The sequence below is a fragment of the Schistocerca americana genome, chromosome 3 (genome assembly GCF_021461395.2).
Source record: "Schistocerca americana isolate TAMUIC-IGC-003095 chromosome 3, iqSchAmer2.1, whole genome shotgun sequence".
NCBI lineage: Eukaryota > Metazoa > Arthropoda > Insecta > Orthoptera > Acrididae > Schistocerca > Schistocerca americana.
The window spans coordinates 888,890,095-888,909,069 of NC_060121.1; the positions used below are offsets into that span (position 1 = coordinate 888,890,095).

Genomic DNA, 18,975 nt, shown 5'->3' on the forward strand with positions numbered 1-18,975 from the left:
ATGTCCAGTACCGATGGTCACGTGCCCCTTTCCATCGTAGGTGCCAATATCGTGGTGTTAATGTTGGAACATGTATGGGTCATCCGCTCGTTACAAGTTTGAGTGTTTGGTGCACTGTGTGCTCAGATACACTTTTATTCTGCCCAACATTGAAGTCTGATGTTAGTTCTGCCACAGTTCACCGCCTGTCCTGTTTTACCAGTCTGCCCAGCCTACGATGTCCAACACCTGTAATGAGGGGTGGCTGCCCAACCCGACGATGTCTGGATGTGATTTCACCACCTGTTGAAGACACTCCCCCATAGCACTAACACCCAACAAGTCGTGCAGTTTCTGAATTGCTCATGCCGAGCTTCCAGGCCATCACAATCTGCCCTCTGCCAAACTCTGATAGATCATGCGTCTTCCCCTGTCTACACATAGACAGCATACTCACTGATACTACATGCATTGTGTGTGTATCTGACCAGCAGCCATTCCTCGTCAGGTAATGCTGCTATAGCCTGGACAGGGTTATATTGACAGTAAGTTGTTGGTCCTAATGTTCTGACTAATCAGTGTATATGTGTATCCTACCACCGCATGGTGAGTAGGTTTTTTTATCCATCCAATTTATATTTTCAAAAATTGATTATCATCATTGCTATAAATTATAGCAACGATTCAGGAGACTCTCTGAGCAGCCCTCTTACAACATTTGCAAATTATGTTGTTTACCTTTTAGTAAAATCATCAGATGATCTAAATCAACTGCAAAACAATTTAGGCAAGTTACCTGTATGTTGTGAAAAGTGGCAACTGACGAAATGTGTGAGGACATCCATACAAGCACTAAATCTTAATTTTGATTACACGAGAAATCACACCAATATACAGCTGTCAATTCAACTAAATATGTATGGATTACAATTACAATTAACTTACACTGGAACAATCGCACAGAGACTTTTATGGGGAAGACAAACCTTAGATTGCATTTTATTGGCAGAACATCTAGAAGATGCAAACACTTGATTGTGAATTGCAGAGTAGTCGTGCAGATGTAGATCTATATACGAACTCTGCAAGCTATCATACAGTGCATGGAGGGAGGTAGCTTCTACCACTGCCTGTCATTCACTTTCCTGTACCACTAGCAAAAGGAGAGGGGGGAAAAGCAACTGTCTGCATGTCTCCATACAATCCCTAACCTCTCTTGTCTTCGTGGTCTTTACAAGAGATGAACACTGTAGGCAGTAAAATCTTACTGAGGTCAATTGCAAATACTGGTTCTCTAAACTTTGCAATAACGTTATGCAAAAAAGTCATCTTCCCTCCGGGAATTTCCATTTGAGTCCATAGTTACCTTAATACTTGCATGTTGATCAAACATTTCACTGTTCTCCTTACAATGGCCAACTATACCTTACCAACTTTGGTGGGAGCACTACTCCCTCTCCTTATGTAAGTTCTGATGTATTATGCTGCTACACCATTATTTGCTAACAGCAATACGGAAATACTGGTTATTGTACATTACTGCATGCATAAATTAATGAGAAAGAAATACATATTTGATAGCATAATATGAATCCTTAATTTTAGCAGTTACCAACTTTTTCCATGTGAGCAGGTAAGAAGAAGCAGCCAGAAGCACCAAAAGACTAAAAGGTTATACCCAATCTGCTAATATGTTAACAATAAGAATAATTTCTAAGAAGCACTTTTTGCTCCATGTTCTGAATTTGGTCAACATTCTAGTGTATTGTTTTGTTTCTAAATATACCACAATTTTTATTAAAGTCCCACAGTTGACTTCTCCACATCACTGATAATGTTACTGGAGGAGGAGGAGGAGGAGGAGGAGGAGGAGGAGGAGGAGGAGATGTAGATGATGATGATGATAAGGAAGAGGAGGAAATGCTGCTTGGTTTACAAATTAATTGAGGCAGAAACACTGTTTCAAAAACTAAAAAGGCCACAGCTGTAATTGGTAGGTATAAGGAGGCAAAAAATGGTTATTGCTACTGTTTCTTAAGTTTTCAGGAGAGATCAAATATTCCATCTTTTTTCAGGAATGCTCCAAGATGTTCTTAATTAATATTTTGGCAAACAACCTTTTATCATTCTCACATTCTCAATGTGAGTCGCTAGCTAGACTTTTAAAGCACTTTACCTCTCATTTCATTTGCACTATCAAAGGAAATATTGGCTGGCATTCCCATGTATGTCGTCCATAATGATCAACCAAATACTTTGTAAGCACTGTGGCTTTGCTGAATCTGCACTTGCACTGTTGTGCTCTAAGAGGCATCAAGTTTTATCTATGACACTCTTGTTACCAACAGTGTTATCTCTGACATGTGTGTTGGCTCCACAGGGTAAAGTGCTTTAAAAATCTTGCTAGCTGCTCACCTTGAGAATGACAAAGGTTGTCGGCTGAAATATTGGTACAAGAGTTAATTATATCCGAGCAACATTCCTCAAAATGATGGAATATAGTTATTGCTACTAATCATCCCAGCTCCAGTTTTCCTGAGTGTGCTGTACAAGTGCTTACAGTCTCCTCCTTCCTTCATAGATCTTCGGTTCCTGGACATCTTCCCACTGGAATCCTCTCTCTCCATGTACGATTTCACTGTATCTGTCCAGTGTTTTCTGGACCTCTCTCACTGTCTTTCATCTGAGATTTATTTTGAAATATTTTCTGGCTGATCTTTTCTCATCCATTCCCTTAACTTGCCCAAACCACTCAGTGTGTGTTTTTTATTGCAATAGTAATAGGGACGCTAATGCTGGCTAAATTCCTAATCACCTCAGTTTTGATCTTTATCTTTCTAGTAATTTCGTTCATAGCTCTTGTGAATCTCATTTCTGTCATTTGAATTCTGCTGTAGTCTTTTTTTAGTAGGGTATACATGTATCTCCAAACCAGAAGTATGTGTGGTACATGGTTGGTTTTGCTTATTGTTGTATTTTGTAGGCCCATGAAAGGTTTCTGAACTGATTGTAAAAACTGAATGCTTTCTCTGTCCTGCTGAGTATTTCCTGATTAACAGTGCTATCTTTGGATGTTGTGCATCTGAGGCATTTGAAATGGGAAACTGATTCTAATTTTGTTTCTTTCAAATATAAGTTCAGACTTGTTCCTTTCCTGTTGATGGTCATTGCTATAGTCTTTGTCTACCTTAATTACTAAAAAGTGCTGCTGTGGTCATCCTGAAGGAATATGTGTGGCGTATAGATCTCCCTACTAAGCAATCATATACAACCGCTCGCTCACCGATAGATGTGTACCTACAGATAGGAAAATTGCGCAGGTCGCACCAGCGTTTAAGAAGGGTTGTAGGAGTAATCCATCGAACTACAGACCTATATCATTGACGTCGGTTTGCAGTAGGGTTTTGGAGCATATATTGTATTCAAACATTATGAATCACCTCGAAGGGAACGATCTATTGATACGTAATCAGCATGGTTTCAGAAAATATCGTTCTTGTGCAACGCAGCTAGCTCTTTATTCGCACGAAGTAATGTCCGCTATCGAAAGGGGATCTCAAGTTGATTCCGTATTTAAAGATTTCTGGAAAGCTTTCGATACCGTTCCTCACAAGTGACTTCTAATCAAGCTGCGGGTCTATGCGGTATCGTCTCAGTTGTGCGACTGGATTCGTGATTTCCTGTCAGGAAGGTCGCAGTTCATAGTAATAGACGGCAAATCATCGAGTAAAACTGAAGTGATATCAGGTGTTCCACAGGGAAGAATCCTGGGACCTCTACTGTTCCTGATCTATATAAATTACCTGGGTGACAATCTGAGCAGTTCTCTTAGATTGTTCGCAGATGATGCTGTAATTTACCGTCTAGTAAGGTCATCCGAAGACCAGTATCAGTTGCAAAGCGATTTAGAAAAGATTGCTGTATGGTGTGGCAGGTGTCAGTTGACGCTAAATAACGAAAAGTGTGAGGTGATCCACATGAGTTCCAAAAGAAATCTGTTGGAATTCGATTACTCGATAAATAGTACAATTCTCAAGGCTGTCAATTCAACTAAGTACCTGGGTGTAAAAATTACGAACAACTGCAGTTGGAAAGACCACATAGATAATATTGTGGGGAAGGCGAGCCAAAGGTTGCGTTTCATTGGCAGGACACTTAGAAGATGCAACGAGTCCACTAAAGAGGCAGCTTACACTACACTCGTTCGTCCTTTGTTAGAATATTGCTGCGCTGTGTGGGGTCCTTACCAGGTGGGATTGACAGAGGACATCGAAAGTGTGCGAAAGTGTGAAAAAAAAAAAAAAAAAAAAAAAAAAAAAAAAAAAAAAAAAAAAAAAAAAAAAAAAAAGAGCAGCCGTTTTGTATTGTCACGTAATAGGGGAGAGAGTGTGGCAGATATGATACGCGAGTTGGGATGGAAGTCATTAAAGCAAAGACTTTTTCGTCGCAGCGAGATCTATTTACGAAATTTCAGTCACCAACTTTCTCTTCCAAATGCGAAAATATTTTGTTGAGCCCAACCTACATAGGTAGGAATGATGATCAAAATAAAATAAGAGAAATCAGAGCTCGAACAGAAAGGTTTAGGTGTTCGTTTTTCCCGCGCGCTGTTCGGGAGTGAAATGGTAGAGAGATAGTATGATTGTGGTTCAATGAACCCTCTGCTAAGCACTTAAATGTGAATTGCAGACTAATCATGTAGATGTAGATGAACTCAGTAAGTAAGGCAATGTCTCTGAAAAGCAAGATTCTGGGTTTGAGTCCTAGTCCAGCACACAGTTTCGATTCATCAGTAAGTTTCAAGACAGTACATACTCTGCTGCAGAGTGATTCATTGCATGGTTGAGTTGTTTCCCAACATTTTGACAAAACAACATAACAAAAAGCACGCAAAAAGTGAAGAAAAATGTAACAAGCTGAGCACTTACCTGGTCTATATCTTCTTTCAATCATCGATGCCTTAAATTCCCAGCAGTTTGCTTGAACATCATACCGCTCGACCTTGTTGGTGTTCTCTGTAGATGCATGCCACCCTCCTGTATAGATCAACGTGACTATATATTGGCAATCACAATATAAACACTACAAAGTAAGTCACTTCACACACACACACACACACACACACACACACACACACAGACACACAGACACACACACTCTTCATGCTCTCATTATTGTGGACGAACTTTTCCTGTTACCATCACCACAGAAACAGGGTATGCTGAGTTACAGGAGACACAATGTCCTCCACATACCAGAAACAGAAACCAATTCACTTTGTTAACAATGTACAGATGTGTAGTTTACACTCTACACTACAGTAATAGAATTTGTAATTTTGTGTACTCAGAGTTTTATTCCAGTCTACAATAGGAATTTCTCCTTGAAAATTGTGTAGTATTTTATCAATGAAAATTTGTTACTGGAGCAGTTACTGTCTGAAGTACAAGCTTTGACGATTTATTATAATAAATACCATCTGCTCATATTAAATAAAAATCTGAGCATATTAAGAGTGTTAAAATTTACGCAACTTTATCTGATTATGGTTCATTACCAACACAAAAAATCAAACATGGTTAGGTAGCTGTACTCCAACACATTTTGAAATCTAAGTTTATTACTGAAATACCAGATCACCTCTCAAAAAGTATCCAAGTTACACTTCTCTACATTCCTACTGCAGAAGCAACCCACAATGTACGGCAAAGTGTATCTCCTTCCCATTCTATTTTTGGATGTCACACAGTGTTTAACTAGGGATGCTTTAATTATTGTCAAAGTACATCTCTCAAAGGAAGTTCATATGATTTAATCTCCAATCATGTAGTTTCAACTTCAACTGAAAATGGATTAAGATTTCAAATTAACACTCTGTGGATTGCTGAAATGTGAAGTTTAATAAATCTTCTTGAAATCTGGAACACACAAAAATTATAATGCAATGGGTATCACATACAGCTTTTATTCAGTAAGAGGGCAGGAATTCTGTAACTACATACATACTCCACAAGCATGCTCAGTGGCAAAGGGTGTTCTCTGTAGCACTATAATTCCAAACACCATCCATTAATGGAACATGAAAGTGAGGAAGAACATGTAATTCCAATTTTCCTATTGTGGTCACTTCACAAAATCTGTGTGGCAAGAAGGAATATGTTTTCAGAACAAAATTTTAACTCTGCAGCAGAGTGAGCACTGATACGAAACTTCCTGGCAGATTAAAACTGTGTGCCAGACAGACTCGAACTTGGGACCTTTGCCTTTTGTGAGCAAGTGCTCTATCAACGAGCTACCCAAGCATGACTCACAACCCATCCTCACAGCTTTACTTCCGCCAGTGTCTTGTCTCCTACCTTTCAAACTTCACAGGAGAACTTCTGTGGAGTTTGGAAGGCAGGAGATGAGGTACTGGCAGAAGTAATGCTGCGAGTCCTGCTTGGGTAGCTCAGTGATAGAGCATTTGACCACAAAAGGAAAAGGTCCCGAGTTCAAGTCTTGTCCACCACACTGTTTTAATCTGCCGGAAGTTTCAAGGAATATATTATTTATTCGTTTGTTTGTTTCTTCTTGGAGCATCTGCTCTCTGAATTTAACAGTGAACCTTTCCATGATGGACAGTGCCTCTTGAAGCATCTGCCACTGGAATTTGACAAACATCTCTGTAATGCTCTATTGCTTATTAAATGAACCCATGATACAACATAGTGCTATTGGTTGGATTTCTCTCTCTCTCTCTTTCTCTCTCTCTCTCTCTCTCTCTCTCAATTGATCAATTGAGGGTTTTGCAAGTCACTTATTTTGTGGAAAAATCACATTTCCTTAGGATTCTTCCATAGAGGACTTGCCATTTGCTAGTTTTACGAGGTTATTGCTCCCAGATACTACAGCTGGATGGAGCATTAGGCACATAATTTTGCCTTTGTTGAAAAATTAAAGAGTGATGAAGTTATATAGCTGAAAGCTGCCATCTGGTTTAATAAGGTCTTCTGCCAAATATTCGAGGGCAGTTCAATAAGTAATGCAACACATTTTTTTTCTGAAACAGGAGTTGTTTTATTCAGCATTGAAATACACCAGGTTATTCCCCAATCTTTTAGCTACACAACACTATTTTTCAACGTAATCTCCATTCAATGCTACGGCCTTACGCCACCTTGAAATGAGGGCCTGTATGCCTGCACGGTACCATTCCACTGGTCGATGTCGGGAGCCAACGTCGTACTGCATCAATAGCTTCTTCATCATCCGCGTAGTGCCTCCCACGGATTGCGTCCTTCATTGGGCCAAACATATGGAAATCCGACGGTGCGAGATCGGGGCTGTAGGGTGCATGAGGAAGAACAGTCCACTGAAGTTTTGTGAGCTCCTCTCGGGTGCGAAGACTTGTGTGAGGTCTTGCGTTGTCATGAAGAAGGAGACGTTCGTTCAGATTTTTGTGCCTATGAACACGCTGAAGTCGTTTCTTCAATTTCTGAAGAGTAGCACAATACACTTCAGAGTTGATCGTTTGACCATGGGGAAGGACATCGAACAGAATAACCCCTTCAGCGTCCCAGAAGACTGTAACCATGACTTTACCGGCTGAGGGTATGGCTTTAAACTTTTTCTTGGTAGGGGAGTGGGTGTGGTGCCACTCCACTGATTGCCGTTTTGTTTCAGGTTCGAAGTGATGAACCCATGTTTCATCGCCTGTAACAATCTTTGACAAGAAATTGTCACCCTCAGCCACATGATGAGCAAGCAATTCCGCACAGATGGTTCTCCTTTGCTCTTTACGGTGTTCGGTTAGACAACGAGGGACCCAGCGGGAACAAACCTTTGAATATCCCAAGTGGTGAACAATTGTGACAGCACTACCAACAGAGATGTCAAGTTGAGCACTGAGTTGTTTGATGGTGATCCGTCGATCATCTCGAACGAGTGTGTTCGCACGCTCCGCCATTGCAGGAGTCACAGCTGTGCACGGCCGGCCCGCACGCACGCAGGAGATCAGACAGTCTTGCTTGACCTTGCAGCGATGATGACACACGCTTCGCCCAACGACTCACCGTGCTTTTGTCCACTGCCAGATCACCGTAGACATTCTGCAAGCGCCTATGAATATCTGAGATGCCCTGGTTTTCCGCCAAAAGAAACTCGATCACTGCCCGTTGTTTGCAACGCACATCCGTTACAGACGCCATTTTAACAGCTCCGTACAGCACTGCCACCTGTCGGAAGTCAATGAAACTATACAAGACGAAGCGGGAATGTTTGAAAATGTTCCACAAGAAATTTCCGGTTTTTTCAACCAAAATTGGCCGAGAAAAAAAATGTGTTGCATTACGTATTGAACTGCCCTCGTATTTCCTCTGATCCCAACAGGATCTCATTGAAGCCACAAGTTTTGTTTTTTATATAAACACTGTGATGCGCACTATAGTGGTGTGTAAGGAAGAATAAGGCAACATGGTACACTCTGCCGAGGGGTGGGGGGTGGGGGGTGGGGGGGGGGGGGAGAGAGAGAGAGAGAGAGAGAGAGAGAGAGAGAGAGAGAGAGAGAGAGAGAGACTACTTGGTAGCAGAGCACAAGTGTCCTCTGCATCTTTCCCATGTCTAAAGCTCCAGCCTCTGCCTACCCTGCAAGTGGCCATGCCGGGGTAAGCACTACAGTGGGCCACTGTTTCTGCTTCTCTCTCTCCCTAGTGGAATTTATAAGCCCGGAAAACTATTACTGTCACTTCTTGTGTTTGTGTTACACCACACATAATTAACAATCTAAGGGCTATGTAACCTCAGCATGCTTAAACTACCATGAAAATCAATGCTAAATTCTCCATGTGCACCACGGAGAACCAGCTACAATCAGACACAGCTAAGTGATGCTATTGGCTGAAATATTCCATGGTACACTGCTCCTTGTCACTGCATACTGTCCCCCATCACCCACCTTCTTTAAATTCAACTGAAGATGGCTGCGTGGTTATCAGCAAATATATCAAGACACACAGTCAACATTATCTGGTAACAATTCTTAAATTGATTATTTAAATGGAATTTCAATGATCTAGGAAACCTTAAAGATATACAGGAATCACACACTGCAAAATTATATGAAAACATGTTAATTATTATTAAGGAGAAAAGAAAAAGAATATATTTGACATACCAACAACATATATGTGACCATCGAGAACACAAGCAGCAGACCCACTGCGAGGAATTAACATAGGTGCAAGTTCAGTCCAGGTGTTTGTCCTTGGGTCGTATCTCTGGACTAACTCAATTCCATCACCATCTTCCAATACAGCTCCACCTAGCAAAGTAAAATATAAACAAGGTCTAGAGCAACAGGAATACACCTAAAAGTGTAACAAAAATATAAATCTATTCTGTTTCTCACAATGCAACTAATTAATTTTCAACCCCATCACTGACAAAATTGTCACAGAAGCACGAATGTTACCAGGTTTCACTCTCTGTAAGCAACCTACGCAATCTTTTACCTCTACTGTTAAATCGGTGAATCACAAAGTAATTAAGGAAATACAAAAAGATCTGAAAAATAAAAAAGATCGAAGTATTGAGAAGTAGTGAAAATGAAATTAGCAACAAATTATTGGGGGCTACTAGTAAATAAAGTGAAAGATTTCTGCTGCCTTAGAAGGCAAATAGTAAATTACTGGCAAATGCGAGGAGGACATAAAAGAACATCAACACGGGCGAAGAGCATATGCTTGCCAAATGAAGTCTGCAACTATCAAACACAGCTTTTAACTCACTTTTAACTGACTTATGGGTTACACATAGACACACAGAGTGGAACATGAGCCTACCACTCTGATCCAACCCCTCATAACTCCCCGAGCATGTCTTTATGACAGTCCATCTTCCAGGTTCCAAAAACCTACTTCACCCTCTGTGAAACACACTGCCCATGAACACCCATCCTGTAACAGAGTTGCCAACCTTTCTGCCAAAACTTTAAGCGCTGTAGAAGTCTCAGTACCTTTTAAAGGCCTCACCTTTAGCCCAAAAATCAAAAAACACTTCCAAGCTCCCCACAAACTGTGATCCTCCTCTCTTTCCACCAAATCATCCCCTGATAATCTTTCAAGAATTCCTCACTTCTAACCTGGCCTCACATTCCTTCCCTAAACCCTTCTCCAGAGGGTCCAACATCAGACCTATGGAACACACAGTTATCCGTACCCTGAAAACTAACCCAGAAATTTTTAACCTCCCTACACACAAAGGCTCCACTACTATAATCATATTTTTGCTTTGAAGATCTTAGCAGAATTTTCAAAGAAAAAAATATAACTTAAGATAATTTTTTGTTGAGAAAGTGTTACTACTGTAAACATGTTGACATATTCCCCATCACAGTGTGAGGTGATAACCAGCAACCCTCAAACACGCAAATACATAAAAAGCTCAGCACTACCAGTCATACAATCCTGAACTAAGTAATGCCATTTTTTATTTTTTATTTTTTTTTTGCATCTTTCTATTAACATTTTTTTTCCTTTAACAGCCACTGTCTGTCAACAGAGCAAATGTACGTTTTGAAAGCTCAAGATATGAGAGTTTGTTTTTCCAAATTGGTGATATTGTCGAGATACCAGTATGTGCCAACATGTGACATGACTCAACCATTCAAGAGACTTTTCCCACACTTCAAGTACTGCATTGTGATGTCTACAGCAATCCTAATATTTGCCTCATGATGCGTAATGCACAGAGGGATGATGCATGTGGGTGGTGGCCTTTGTATGCTTTAGCAGGGTGGTGGTACCAGATAGTACATCTATTCAGCAATTATTTTTGTTCAGCTTTGAATCAAAAAGTACTCCGCTGCACTTTGTGTGGCTGGTGAATTTGTCTGATGGCATCCCAAGTCTCTCTCTCTCTCTCTCTCTCTCTCTCTCTCTCTCTCTCTCTCTCACACACACACACACACACACACACACACACACACACACGCACGTCCAATATCTGTGGCAACAAACCTCTCCTCTCTGTCTAACAAATCATCAGCTTTCTCCAATTCAAATGCTTATGATTATGCTTATAAACAGAACTGTCTATTTTTAACATGAAACTGGAATCAACTGCAATTTGAAACAATTATGTTTAGGGAGTTCCATCATGATGCTGGTTTCAGCATCAGCAACAACTACTGACTTCACTGTTTTTCCTTTCTATCATGATTTCATTAACACTTCAATTCCTTGTTGACTAGATTTCAAACTGATGGTATCCAAAACTATTCAACGATAAATAATCAAATTTATTACATGGTTCTAATTCAACAGTTGATAAAGTATCATCATCACACTCTCCAACTGTTTAATACCCTGTCACCACAGCACAGTATCTGTCACTAATGCAGCTATGTCCTTTTAGTGGGCTAATAAAAAAATGAGAATCCAATATAATACAATTCTAGTACTACTCACAATAGCTGTCAATCACATGGCATATGAGACAATGTCTGCACAGGATGCTCTGATCTAGCAGTTTTCTTCTTCTTCTTCTTCTTCTTCTTCTTCTTCTTCTTCGCCCCACCCCAATTCTGGCGGTATCATCAGAATCTGCCCGTAGCTTTTTATGAAAGTATGCCTTGCTGGCTTCCATCTGCACCAACTCTGACAATTCTTGCATCACCCTCTGACAACATTTTCTGCTAACCCATCCACAGGTTTTCTACTGCCAAGTAAAAAGCCATGCCACAACAGCCCACACTGCCTCAAAAAGTGAATGAAACAGAGCCCGTGACAAATAAAATAATAAATTTACCTGTAACATACAGCATGCCTTCGTGCGCTACAACAGCTGGACTTGTAACAGCCATCTTCATAGGCGCTATCATCTGCCAGGAATTGCTTTCTGGATCATACCGTTCTACAGAATCGAGGCGGAAGGAACCCTCCCATCCACCGACAGCATACACACATCCATCGAGCATAGCTAACCCTGTAATGCATTTAAAGCACCGATACATTCTCTTGTCAACACCTTGACCACATCAACAATATGGGATATATTAGTTCAAACCAGTTCATCATAACTGACAAGTGATCACATTGATTACATTACGTTTGCTGAATGGCGACAACTAATCTTTTGAGGACACAATTTGCATACTGCTACCAGTTTACTGCTGTCCTCAACACAACAGTAAGAATATAAATAAACAATGTCCTCCACATATGAAGAGGCCGACATGAAAAGTAAAGATCATTACCCTGCAGACATGACGATGATGACGACATTTTATGGGCACTTGCCATCTTTTTGTTTAGCACTTGTATTAAATCTTTATATCTAAGTTTGTTGAAAAATATAACAATTTTCAGTGCAATTACCATAATATATAATGTGCATAATAAACATAGATTGGAGGGTAATGAATGTGTTAATCTGTGGTTTAAGGGTCGTGGATGTGAAAATTTTATTGTATCAGGTGAATCCGAAGCCTTACGGCATCCCACAATTTAAATAATAATAATAATAATAATAATAATAAAATATGATCTTGCCAAAAGCCAAGAAGCAATGCTTCTTCGTGGTATAGCTCCTTGGGGTGCCCTAGGATGCTCTGTGTGTGAGGAACCCCTGTGTTACTCAGTAGCTCTGCACACATTTAATTTTTATACACACACACACACACACACACACACACACACACAAACCCTATCTCACGTCATTCCACGTTCACGTCCAACAATCATCAGCATGCTCACTGATCAGCAGTAAAAATGTGCCCACGTGTAACAACTTTGATCTGCTAACTGTCATCATTATTTTAGTTTATGACATACCTAACTCTGAACGTGGCACGAGCATCGGTGCCATTTCTTGCCAGTGGTCAAGAATTGGGTCGTATCTCCACACAGAACGAGAGGCATTGCCATCAGGGAATTCTCCACCAGCCAGGTAGAGAGTGTTCTTGCCAGATGCTACCAAACCATGCTTACTGAAACACATTCAATAACACACACACACACCATAGATAACAATATAAATTTGGTAGTTAAGTCTCTTTACTTAGATGAACAGTTCTATTAAAATTATAAGGAATCGTCAACTCACACTGGCATAAGATGAAGGGGGAAAATGTTATAACTCAGTAAATGTAAAACCATGCAGAACTTAGATGAGGAAACAATGAACTCAGAATCCTTTACAGTAATCTTCATAACAACTGAACATCCTCACTGACACTGAATCAGGTCTACAGTATAAATGTGGATTAATGTTGCTGCCACACAAACTTCCCTCCTCCAGTACTAAATTGGTGATTCCTTCATGCCTCAGCATGTGTCCTACCAACCAATCCCTTCTTCTACTTAGGTTGTACCACAAATTTCTCTTCTCTCCAATTCTAATCAGTGCCTCCTCGTTAGTTACGTATCTACACATCTTGAGCATTCTTCTGCACCACCACATTTCGAAAGCGTCTATTCTTTTCTTTTCTAAACTGTTTATTGTCAATGTTTCACGTCCATACATGACTACACTCCATACAGACACTTTCAGAAAGGACTTGCCGACACTTAATCAATACTCGATGTTAACAAATTTCTCTTCTTCAGGGAAAGTTTTTCTTACCATTGCCAGTCTACATTCTATATCCTCCCTACTTCGAGTGTCATCAGTTATTTTGCTTACCAAATAGCAAAACTCATCTAATTCCCTCCGCATAACCTGATTTAATTTGACTATATTCCATTATCCTCATTTTGCTTTTGTTGGTGGTCATCTTATATCCTCTTTTCAAGACACTGTCCATTCCATTCACCTGCTCTTCCAAGTCCTTGTAAGTCTGACAGAATTACAATGTCATCGGCAAACCTCAAAGTTTTTATTGCTTTTCCCTGAATTTTAATCCCCACTCCACATTTCTCTTTCGTTTCCTGTACTGCTTGCTCAATACACAGATTAAATAACTCCAGGGATAGGCTACAACTCTGTCTCCCTCCCTTCTCAACCACCAACTCCCTGTGCCATCTTATTTCTGTACCAATTATATATAGCCTTTTGCTCGCTGTATTTTACCCCTGCCACCTTCAGAATTTGAAAGAGAGTATTCTCTTCAAAGACTTCAGTCAACATAGTCAAAAACTTTCTCTGAAGTCTACAAATGCTAGAAACGTAGGTTTGTCTTTCCTTAACCTATCTTCTATGAGAAGTCAGAGGGTTACTATTACCTCGCATGTCCCTATATTTCTCCTGAACCCAAACTCATCTACCCAAAGATCGGCTTCTACCAGTTTCTTCATTCTTCTGCAAAGGATTTGTGTTTGTATTATGCAGCTGTAACTCATTAAACTGATAGTCTGGTAAGTTTCACACCTGTCAGAACCTGCTTTCTTTGGAATTGGAATTATTCTATTATTCTTTAAGTCTAAGGGTATTTGGCCTGTGCCTGTCTCATACATCTTGCTCACCAGATGGTAGAGTTTTGTTATGACTGGCTCTCCCAAGGCTATCAGTAGCTCTAACGGCATGTTGTCTACTCCCGGAGCCATGTTTCGACTTAGCTCTTCCAGTTCTTTGTCAAATTCTTCACGCAGTATCATATCTTCCTTTTCATCTTCATCTGTGTCCTCTTCCATTTCCATAATATTGCCCTCAAGTACAATGCCCTTGTATAGACCCTCTATATTCTCCTTCCAGCTTTCTGCTTTCCCTTTTTTGCTTAGGACTGGTTTTCCATCTGAGCTCTTAATAGTCATACAGAAGGTTCTCTTTTCTCCAAAGGTCTCTCTATTTTTTAAATTCATTCATTAGTAGGCCTAGATTTTTAGGTGTAAAATGTCACTAAAATGGTGCAGCATTTTGGGCAAAAAAGGTGCTAATTCCAAATGGGAAAATTTACAATGGAAAGTGTATGTAAGTCATTAAACCACAAACCTGCCAAAAGAATATGGTATTGCAGAGCCTCTGTTGTTCAGAATTACGATGCAATGTACCTTTGGATATGCATGCAAGAATGTACAAGTGCTGGTTGTAGACACATGGTTGATGACATATGAAGGTTTGGCTCTGGCCATTAGGTGTGCTCAGATAGCCTAATGGTAAATCCGGGTTCGAGTCCCGGTGTGGTACAAATTTTCATTGTCATTATTCGATCATACAACTGATGGTTGTCCATATTCACAACTACATATACATTTAATGTCTTCCCAACACAACTCACTTAAACATTGAAAAATATAATGAAACACATCACTGGACAAACTGATATCTCTCAGTCACTCATGAGTAAAGGGTTCAAAGAAATAACAATAAACATTTTGATGTGTGTGAGCATTTTTCAACCTGCCATCACTCTGCAAATAGAGACAAACATTCTAAATTAATATCCATGAGAGATGTGCATTTAATTTTCAAACAGTACTCAATATTCATGTTCACTGATATGAAGTGAATCTGTAACTAGACTAGGGCCATGTGTTACTTCACTATAGCAATGTTATTGCTCTTTACAAGACTTCATGAAGTGTAAAACTGATAAGAAACAGTGTTGTTTATCATTAGCAAAGTAAAAATTCTTATCAATGATAGAACACTTCCATCTGTTATAAATTGTATTTTTATGTCTATGAAGTTATACCACAATTTTTTTTAGTCTCCTGTACCCTAATCAAATTACAGGAAAATGTGTGCTATGTGATGAATATATCACTATTCACAAAATGTTTGGTGACAAATCATCTCCAGCCAATATACATAAAAATAAATATACAATGGCAGAAAATTTACACCCATTAAACTGCATTTAAAAAAATTAAGTTCATCTGAACCATTCTAATAAACTTCACCACCAGTACTGACATACTGGGAGTACGTGCATTTCAGTTTATATTCAAGAAATGGCTGACTGCTTGTCTACAGTAAGACGTAGGTTGCAGCAGTCACACAAAGATGATGAGACTTTTACAGGACAGACTAGCATGGTGAGTTGCATCAAAACAGTCTTTTGATCTCAAGACCACAAAAAAACTTTATGCTATTGGGTTTCTTGTCAAATGCTCATATTATGAAATGTAAGAGAATGACTTCTAAATCTGAACCTCTGTTGTTGATCAATTGATATTTCCAAAATATGGTTCGTGTCTATTCCCATACAGGGCTGGAAAAGGCTTTTGTTATCCTTCAACAAATGTGCACACACAATTTCATTTTTGCGCAGCTTCATTTTTATGCTCATGAAATAATTTTATAAAATTAGTGCAAACAAGAAATGAAATTGCATTTTTTATTTGTTAGCTTTAGAATGTCTCTAGAAATCCTGTTTTAGAAACTGATAGTGGGTAGCCACCTTCGGTTACAATCAAATTTTTTACAGAATTTATAATCAGAAGAGATCACAAACAGCACTGGGAAGAATGGCAGCAGTGGGAGGAACATACCTGACAGCAAAAGGCAAGCACGCTAGTGTGCGCCACTCGTGCGATGCCGGGTTGTAGCATTCCACTGATCTCAAGACAACCTTGTCATCCTCACCACCAACTGCAACAATCACCTGAAGCAAATATGTGACAATGTAGGGCAACAGCATGCCACTTCTTGAATATTCCACAGCAAAATTAGGTATGACAAAGATAGGAAGCAGAGGAAAATGTGATGGTAACACACACAGATTTCTCAGCATATTCATTCATTTACACATCATATTCCACGAACGCAATTATGAGAAAAAAGCCTTTAGCTATGTGGACAGGGTCAAATTATTTACAAATATGTACAAGTAGCTACTTCTGGCAACTTCTGAAAAGTACACTAACAAAAACTTATGATTCGCCCTAACCCAGTTGCTATGACAATAAACTTCTTGATTAATTTATTACCACATATATACAACAGATTCTTATAAAAGAAGGTCATTTGTCTTTTGTACAACATTCTTCTTGTAAATGTCACAAAAATCATTTTATTTTATACATCTAGTTCTGTAGGATCAGTGATTCAGCTTCTCCATTAAGCAGATATTTCAAATCCGAGAAATACGAGAGCCTGAGTTGCATTCATTTACAATTGTAGTCCTTCTGGAGTACCAAAACTGCTTTTGCTGAACACATGTTACACCTCCATACCTGTACTGTGCCGGCACAAGAGCGGTGTCGTGTGCGAGGTGTCTGCAGCTCGGAGCGGCGGTCAGGTAAGAGATGGAACATTTTGGCTTCTTCAACCAGTGCTCTGCACTCTGGAGACTGCCGCACCACTGGCTGGCTTTCCACACAGTCATGTAGGAAGTAGGGGCTCAAGAGGGGTAGTCGAACGTGTTCCAGAACCTATAAGAGGAATAGCAAAAACCCACAGTCTTAGTGTCCACTGAACTTCGATCTTACAGCTTATTATAGCTAGGAAATAATAATTAATCACGTCGCACAATTATAGTTTGATTTAAGCAGTTGGCCTCCAATACTTACACAATCTACTTATCTAATCAACATTTTTCTGTAGCACCACATTTCAAAAGCTTTTATTCTCATCTTGTCTAAACTGTGTATCATCCACAATTCACAAGGCTACACTCCAGAAAAATGCCACAAGTTATTTTACTGTCAAAATAGCAGAACTCATTTACCACTTTTAGTGTCTTGTTTCTTAATTTAATTCCCTCAGCATTGCCAGATTTAATTTAGCTACACTCCATTATCATTGTTTTGTTTTTGTTTACATTAATCTTATAACATCCTTTCAATACACTAACTACTCTGATCAACACCACTTACAAGTCCTTTGCTGTCTCTAACAGAATTACAGAGTAATCAGCAAGCCTCAAAGGTTTTATTTGTTCTCTCTGAGCTCTAATTCCCTTTCCAAATTTCTCCTTGATTCCCTGTACTGCTTTCTTAACATACAGATTGAACAGTATCAGGATAGGCTACAACCCTGTCCCACTCCCTTCTCAACTACCAGTTCACTTTCATGCCCCTTGACTCTTATCACAGCCATCTGATTTCTGCACAAGTTGTAAATTGCCTTTCACTCACAGTATTTTACTCCTGTTTCCTTCACAATTTCAAACAGCATCCTAGTCAACACTGTCAAAAGCTATAATTTAACATCCATTCTAAGGTAATTCATAGGGTCATAATTGCCTCTCATGTTCCACCATTTCCCTGGAATTCTAGCTGATCTTCCTCAAGGTGGCTTCTTCCAGTTTTTCCCTTCTTATCTACATGCCAGTATTTTACAACCATTATCTGTTAAACTGATAGTTCAGTAATATTCACATCTGCTGTCTTTGGAATTAGAATTATTACATTCGTTTTTAAGTCTGCAGGGATTTCCATCTCATACATATAATATACCAGGTGGAATAGTTTTGCCCACGGTTTTCTCTCACAAGGATACCAGCAGTTCTGAGGGAATGTTATCAACTCCAGGGGCCTTGTTTCAAGTTAGGTCTTTCAGTGCTCTGCCAAATTCTTCTCTTAATGTTATATTTCCCATCTTATCTTCATTTACTTCATATTCCATATCAATAAATCTGCCTTCAAGTTCATCTCCCCTGTATAGTCCCTCTATACATTCCTTTCACCTTTCCCCTGCTTTGCTTAGTAGTGATTTTCCATGTAAACTCTTCACATTCATACAGCTTTTTGCTTAAGCATTTTGCACTTCCTGTAAATCTTATTTTTTTGAAGTTTGTATTTCCTTTCACCTGCCTCATTTTCTGCATTTTTATATTTTCTGCTTTCACCAATTAAATTCAATGTCTCCTGTGACATCCAAGGATTTCTACAGGCCTTGTCTTTTTACCTACTTGATCCTCTGCCGCTTTCACTATTTCATCTCTCAAAGCTACCCATTCTTCTTGTACTGTATTCCTTTCCCCTCCTCTTGTCAATCGTTCCCTAATGCTCCCTCTCAAATGGTCAAAAACCTCTGGTTTATCCAGGTCCCATCTCCTTAATTTGCTACCTCTCCACAATTTCTTCAGTTTTATTCTTGTTTTAATAACCAATAAATTGTCAGAGACCACATCTGCCT

The 18,975-nt window shown here is 39.5% G+C and overlaps 1 protein-coding gene across 2 annotated transcripts in view; it reads right to left on the reverse strand.

Annotated features, from left to right (window-relative positions):
- The window catches only part of LOC124607204 (kelch-like protein 20), a 78,499-nt gene that overhangs the window by 22,127 nt on the left and 37,397 nt on the right, over positions 1–18,975 (reverse strand). For both annotated transcript variants that reach the window (XM_047139465.1, XM_047139466.1), the window contains 6 exons: positions 17,070–17,267; positions 16,386–16,498; positions 12,789–12,943; positions 11,764–11,940; positions 9,131–9,277; positions 4,908–5,015 (listed from right to left, as the gene is read on the reverse strand). In XM_047139465.1, coding sequence (XP_046995421.1) covers positions 4,908–5,015; positions 9,131–9,277; positions 11,764–11,940; positions 12,789–12,943; positions 16,386–16,498; positions 17,070–17,267 — 898 coding nt within the window. The remainder of the gene's footprint in view (positions 1–4,907; positions 5,016–9,130; positions 9,278–11,763; positions 11,941–12,788; positions 12,944–16,385; positions 16,499–17,069; positions 17,268–18,975) is intronic.